The sequence below is a fragment of the Sinocyclocheilus rhinocerous genome, unplaced genomic scaffold (genome assembly GCF_001515625.1).
Source record: "Sinocyclocheilus rhinocerous isolate Xijiao unplaced genomic scaffold, SAMN03320098_v1.1 scaffold4034, whole genome shotgun sequence".
Classification (NCBI taxonomy): domain Eukaryota; kingdom Metazoa; phylum Chordata; class Actinopteri; order Cypriniformes; family Cyprinidae; genus Sinocyclocheilus; species Sinocyclocheilus rhinocerous.
In genome coordinates, this window is record NW_015639842.1 from 50534 (window position 1) to 57907 (window position 7374).

Sequence of the window (7374 nt, forward strand, 5' to 3'; positions counted from 1 at the left end):
TAAATGCAGAGCACTAATTCCGAGTATGGGTCACCATACTTGGCCACATGTCACGTCACTTTAAAAAAAAAGTGTTACAAAATCTAGCGAGTAGAATTGCATTTCCTTTCTTGGTTAATGAAGTACACATTTTCACTGTAAATTATGTGGTAATTCTTAAACACATTTTTACAGTATTTTACTGTAAAATTGAATTATCTTTTGAAATGTGATTTGATTTTTCGCATGATATAGTTATCAATTAAAGGGGTCATATGATGCAATTTCAAGTTTTCCTTTCTCTTTGGAGTGTTCATCGCTCCGGCCAGACAGGGCATCACAATATGGTGAGGGGCGTAACATTTCCGTCACACGCTTGAGGTATTCGGCCAATCACAACGCACTGGATAGCTGGCCAATCACAGCACACCTCGCTTTTCAGACCGATGAGCTTTGTAAAAATCGACGCGTTTCAGAAAGGCGGGGCATAGAGGATAAACAATAATGTACAGTATGTGGAAAATAATGTGTTTTTTTAACCTTAAACCGCATAAACACATTTCATTACACCAAATACACAAAATAATGTTCTTTTTAGCAGCATCATATGACCCCTTTAACAAGTTTTTACTGTACTGTAGAACATGACATTCTTTTTATATTAAAATTACAAGTATTTTTACTCTGAACTCATCTCATAACATAACTCAATGTTGACAAAGTGTGTAGTTAACAATACAGTTATTACTGTACTCCAGTAAAACATTGCTTTGTCTTTATAGTTTAGTCCTGAGCAGCCGATTGGAGCAGAGACTGTGGGCTTCATAAGGAAACCGAGCACTAATGATAAAGTGCACTGTGTGGTGTTTGTGATAGACGGCTCGAGTGTCGGTTCATACGCCAAAAGCTTTGGCGCAACCTTCCAGCAGTTAAGAGAGCACATCAGCAACTTAGGTGAGTTGTGTTTGAAGAATGAATCATATGTGCAACATTAGCTTCCAAAGAAAGCATTCTCACAGTGGAAACGGGCTCAACAGGACAATAACGTCACACCAGTGACAATAACTTATAATGATAATGTTTTTAAAAAGTTCACAGCACAACTATAACGGTAACGACACAGAGAATCAATATAGTTGAAATCACTTTCAGAGAGATTTTTTCCCAACTGATGAACAATAAGAATATTGACAGCCAATCAGAATCCATCCTGCATTAAAGAGCTCAGTTTTTTAAAGTCGGCATGAAACAGAAGTTGCGATTGTATTTTCTTCTCTACTGTGACGTATATCCGAGTGAAACGGCATCTGAAATGAGAGGGCGGGACTTGATTTCGTCCTTCGGGAATTGATTGAATCGTTGGAAGTTGGGGCGTTGCTAACAAAATGGAGGCAGATCTGAATGCCAGTTTGCAGTTAGTGGTGGGGGATTTCTCTCCACCGGATTCACAGCCGACACCCAAGCATGAAGAAATGTTTTTCCCCCTGTGTTTATCCCAGCGTTTACCCCTCACGTCACTAGCTCCGCCCTTGCGCCATAGCTCGGAACCGGAAGAGAAGATGAGTCGTTTTGAGGGGGAGGGGAGGTTATCGTTTTTGATTAAAGATTAATAGGGCACATGAATTTAAAAAAAATAATGAAGTATATAATAAGATTATTTATAATAAACACAGTATTCCATTAAAAAATAAGAATTTTCAATTTTGATTTCATGGTGACTTTAAAGTGGCAGACGACAAAACTGCAGCTCGCGCTTATAATAAACACAGTAGCTATGTTTCCATCCAAAGATGCGAATTTAACTTATGCGCAAAACTGGAATATCGCATAAAACATTTGCGAATAAAGCACTGTTTCCATCCAACGAGTCAAAGAGAACAAAATCGTCACTTCCTGATAAACTGGCACTAAATATCTCTAAGAAAACTAGGAGAAGCCACTGAATATAATAATTTTCATATGTAATAAATGACTTGCGTGTCAGAGAGAGCAGACGTAACACAATAAATGCGGTCATTGCTTTTAGAGGTGGATGCCTTCTGTTTGAGAACGCAGTCATGTAAGACAGTAATTATACAGACGACAGACTTTGCTCAGGCATTTCAGAACGACCAGAATAACATATAAGGGCCTTTCGCACCGCTTTAGTTCCAGAACTAAATGTACAGTACTAAAGTACTGGGACGACTTTGCGCGAACTATTTCCCAGGTACTTGCGAAATAAGTTGACACAATGTTTACAGTCTGTTTACACTGCGATTTAAATCATGGCGGGTGAGGGCGTTTTCATACGCGTTTGGCCAATCAATGTCTACTTACGTCACGATTAGTACCAGTTGTGCTGGTTAGACCCTGCTCCGGAGTAGGAGCTAATTTGGTTCTCGAAAAAGGCAGTCCGGTACTAAAATCACACCCAGTTCCGGCGGTGCGAAAACGCCAAAAAGTGGGTAGTTCCACATTTAGTTCTGGTACTATGAAAAGGTTCCCGCGGTGCGAAAGGCCCTTATAGGTTGCTATATAGATTATAGAAATAGATATAGATAATATAGTTGCTATATTATATATAGAGGCCCTTATAGATGCTGTGAACGAGATCGGTCCGCTGGTTAGTCAAGTTATCCCGTCTCATAGCGCAAAGTCCTTCAACAATCTGCCAAACTTTGACCTGCGACCCGGCAACTCAGTACCATCAACTGTACCATCAACATCAGGGTCAGAATTACAGACATTACTTTCTTCAGGACTTCCCTGACAGACCGGGTGATCTGGAGAAACATTTCCAGAGATCACACTTTGTGATGGAACATCAACAACTGCAGCGGAGTCGTGAGCATTACCTGACTCAACCGTCTGCGGATCATTGTCAGCCACTACTGGGCCTTCACCATCAGGTACAGAGTCATCAGAGGATACAGAACAGTTATCAGAAACGTCATAATTTACAGAAAATACACTCTCGTCATCATTTTTTTCCACAGTGTCACTCAAAGGGAGGAAATTTACACACAAAAGAAGGTTTCTGTGTACCACCTTAACTGATCAGATACAGGGTGTTTAATCTTGTAAATGTGGGTCTTAGGATCACGGTCAACCACAGTATATACCACATTTTCCCACTTGTCTGAAAGTTTGCGCTTGCCGCGTTCACTTTTATTGGCTAATAGGACCCTATCACCAACTTCAATTTTCACACCCTTATTTTTGCGATTGTACATGTAGGCTTGATGAGACTGTTCTTTTGAAGTGTTAGACTCCGCAACAGCAAGAGCATCCCTCAAATCCTTGCTCAGGGACTCTACGTACTTGGGAAGAGAGTCGTTCGAATCATTCCATAGTACGCTCTTGAAAAACTGTCAAAAATAAATATACATGTGAAAATAAGCAACGAGAAAATACAGAGACAGAAACACAACGAATACCATGTGCTCCTAATGCACTCAACAGTGCGTTCGGAATTAAACATCAATTATCCGTCAACTCTATATTTCTTATGACTCAAATATGAAATAAAATACTTTTACAATAACAATTTTGACCTTAAAGAGAAATAAAATCATCTCTGACAACATTTTATTTCTGTTCGACCGGAGAGAGATTTTACACCTACCATTCTCCTCAACGGCTTTCATGCGACTGAGGAGAAAATGGCCGACTCCACTGATAGGTTACCTTAGTCACCTGTAGGTGTCCCCATATCCCTTTCTTTTAGATGCACTTAATACATTCTATTCAATTAATATCTTAGAATTATTTTGCAATATGAACAATCATTTTGGCACAATTCATTACAAGTTTCTTTTCCCCGTTACACATGGTGGAATTTATTCTGCAAATGTGTTTCCATCGTAGTTTATGCGCAGTTTTTCTTATCAGATAAAACGTTTATCCTACTCAGTTATACGCATATGTTTTTTATTCGCATTTTTAGAATTTATGCTCATCTTGGCATTTCCATCCAGCGGTTTTTTATGCAATAATCCAAAATGCGCATAAAATGGATGGAAACATAGCTAATGTTATCGTCTGTTAGTGTGGACGCTAATATCTTTATCATTATTGTTTTTGGTGCGAACGGGTCTTCGATGCTTCTTTAGCTATGTTTCATGTATACTTAATCTAATTTTCTGGATTGCAGGTGTACACCAGGTGGCGTTACTGACCCATGTGGACCAGGTGTGTACCGCGACCAGAAGTGATATCACCAAGGTTTACAAGAGCCAGGCTGTTCAGCAGGCGGTATGTCATGCTTGATGCTTTGCCACGTTCTGCTGTCTGCCATGAGCGTCACGTGATTCATTCTCTTACTGATCTGTCTAGATGGTGAAGGCCGCAGAGCTGCTGGGAATGGCCACATCCTACATTGTCCCGGTGAAGAACTACTGCTCAGAGCTGGATCTGGATGAAAACACTGATATTCTCCTGCTCAACGCCGTTGATCATATCTTACAATATGTGAATCTGTACTTTCAAGACAACAGCGATTAAAGCATTACAGTAAGAATTCACATTTGAAAAATGCCCCAAAAAAGAGTTCATCCCAGTTTTGTCCCATTGAAATGTTGATGCCAAAGCTTGTAATTTTTTGCTAAAATATTGTGGTGATTTGAATTTTTATAAAACAGATTTTACTTTTTATAACAGTATTTGTGATGTTGAACTCTCACCGTGAATTACCACTGAGGTTTGACTAAAGCTTTGCTTTTAATAAAGTTTGCTATGTCTTCGCTCAAACCTACAAAAATAACGTATAGGTTGTAATAATGTAATAAATTATTATATGACATATAAACCGTGGTCATGATAATAATATTTTTGTCTAGTTGTGCTTTCTTGTATTTTGAAATCTTTCATATTTTACACTTAAGGCTCATTCACACCAAGAACTATAGATAGGCTAACTATACTAGCATCCACATCAATGCACGATAGCGTTCTGCTATGCTTGAGCGCTTTATTGGCTGTCCATGTTTTTATCGTTCATCAGCATCGAAAACAAAATAAGTGGTATCGCCCATTCCTACACTGCACCAGTAGGTGGCGGCAAGTGACTGCGAGTCTGAATCATTCACTGAACCGATTCCTTCAAACACGTTGATCCATTCAGGGAAGTAACTGGCAATGTTATGCAAAAAAAAAACAAAAATAAAAAACCCTATCAATTGAAGGAACAATACTGGGCAACTTGTTAACTGAGTAACTGTATAACAAACGAAAATGCCTCCAACCTTAAAAAAAGTGTGTGGTATAAAGACGAATTGCGTCCATACAGTTCATCTCGAAGTTCGCTGGCTCAAGGCTTAAAATTCTCTGGCTATTTGTGTATTTTAGTCTCTGTGGAGAAAATGAATGGGGACTTCATTTCAGAAACACATTACTGTAACGTACATCCCTAGTTCAGTATGCGATCGCGCATGCGCTCTAAACGTCAAGTACGTACCGAGGCTTCACGACGTCATGACGCTAGACGCTGGCGCGAGAGAGGGCGTTTGGCATGATCGAGCAAAATAAGTAACGACCCGAGCTCAGTTGATGAATAGAAAGTTCAAACGACCAGAATTGATTTGAAATAGAAATCTTTTGCAGTATTTTAAATGTCTTTACTGTCACTTTTGATCAATTTAATGCATCTTTGTTGAATTAAAGTATAATTTATCACTTTTTGCATCACAGTTATAAGTGCTATGTTTCATGAAAATGTACTTCATGAATATAATGTTACAACGTAAAATAATAAAGGAATAAATAAAATGGCCCTTCAGCAGGCTTTGTGTTGATTTTGAGGTGAAATATGATTTGAACATTCAAGATCCACATGTATGTGTGTGTGAGAGAGAGTGTGTATTAGTTAATAATAAACCGTCTGGTCCCGCAGCACAGTGGACCGGTATGTTGCCTGATAAAGATGGACCGAGCGGAGGCGGAGGAGTCCAGGACGGCCCCGGGACAGAGGACCCTTCAGTGACCCTGTTCAGAGAATACCTGCGGCTGAAGACCGTCCACCCGGAGCCCGACTACGGTACCTGAGACCCTCTTACCCTGTCCTGCAGTAAATAGGGTATTCCTTAGTGTTTCACCGTCTAGGTTTAGGTTTACGACTCCAGTTAACCTTTGACCAGGAATACGTGTTAACCCCTAAAACATCTAGAAAAGTTGTCTAGGTAGGCAGCTTGCTAGTTTTAAGACTGATTTGCTCTGAAAGGTGTTGTAATGCATTAACAGTGACATCCATCCAAAGTCCATTAGTTGACCTTTGACCTCTGTCTCAAAGTGATGATTAATTAATACAGTAAACTAGGAGTAATCACTGATTTGATAAAAAAAAAATTTTTACAGTTTAGGTTCAATTTATGCAAAAATACAGAAAAGTATTAAAGGCATAGATCACTCAAAAATAAAAATGCATCATTTACTCACGCTTTATAATGTTTACGACCCAGTTTGATTAAGATGTTATACAGATACTTTGTCACTTTGTTTTGTCAAATTGCTGGAATTCATTGCTCATGTCGTTCCAAGCCTGTATGACTTTCTTTTAATTCTGTTGAACACAAAAGAAGATATTTTGAACAATATTGGTAACCAGAGGGTTTTAGTAAGAACTTAAACTCACTGTGATAATTCTCAAAATATCTACTTTTGTGTTCCATAGAAGAAAGAAAGTCATAAAGGTTTGGAACAACATGAGCTATGAATTCCAGCATTTTGGCAGAAATATGAAGTATCTTTGTAACATCTTAATCAAACTGGGTCGGAGTTCACACTGGGAGCTTAGGATCAGCTATTTAGTTTGTATTCCATTTGGCTGCAGCATTTATTTTTAATGCAGAACTAGTAGTTTGCATGTTTTCCTTTAAAGGGATAGTTCACCCAAAAATGAAAATGTGATGTTTATCTGCTTACCCCCAGGGCATCCAAGATGTACGTGACTTTGTTTCTTCAGTAGAACACAAATTATGATTTTTAACTCCAGCCGTTGCAGTCTATCAGTCGTATAATGCATGGCAATGGTAACAAAATCTATGAGAGTAAAAAAAACATGCACAGACAAATCCAAATTAAACCCGGCGGCTCGTGACGACACATTGATGTCCTAAGACACGAAACGATCGGTTTGTGCCAGAAACCGAACATTATTCATATAATTTTTTACCTCTAATACACCACTATGTCCAACTGCCTTGAGCGCGCGCACGGCATCCGGTGCGTGAGGTGTGTACGCGCTCTGGCGTAGTTTACGCAAGCGCCGGAAGTGATCTCTCGCGCGTATACGTCACTCATTGTTTACACAATGCACAGTCATTGTAGGTACGACGGCTAATCAAAATGGTACTTACTTGCGCTTATCCGGATTGTTCAAACCAACTTCAAACTAACAGCTTACGTTCTCTCGCGCGA

At 39.3% G+C, this 7374-nt stretch overlaps 2 protein-coding genes across 4 annotated transcripts in view; both read left to right on the forward strand.

Annotated features, from left to right (window-relative positions):
- Window positions 1-4767, forward strand: part of LOC107752187 (interferon-induced protein 44-like) — a 9031-nt gene extending 4264 nt beyond the window's left edge. For both annotated transcript variants that reach the window (XM_016568082.1, XM_016568084.1), the window contains exons 6-8: window positions 762-933; window positions 4115-4215; window positions 4297-4767. In XM_016568082.1, the coding sequence (XP_016423568.1) occupies window positions 762-933; window positions 4115-4215; window positions 4297-4464 (441 nt within the window). In that variant the 3' untranslated portion in view covers window positions 4465-4767. The remainder of the gene's footprint in view (window positions 1-761; window positions 934-4114; window positions 4216-4296) is intronic.
- A 641-nt stretch (window positions 4768-5408) lies between these two features.
- Window positions 5409-7374, forward strand: part of LOC107752189 (aminoacylase-1A-like) — a 17148-nt gene continuing 15182 nt past the window's right edge. Inside the window, exons 1-2 of one of the 2 annotated variants that reach the window (XM_016568087.1) lie at window positions 5409-5513; window positions 5845-5995. In XM_016568087.1, coding sequence (XP_016423573.1) covers window positions 5866-5995 — 130 coding nt within the window. In that variant the 5' untranslated portion in view covers window positions 5409-5513; window positions 5845-5865. Of the gene's footprint in view, window positions 5514-5841; window positions 5996-7374 lie in introns of both variants that reach the window. The other variant, XM_016568086.1, reaches the window with a different exon arrangement.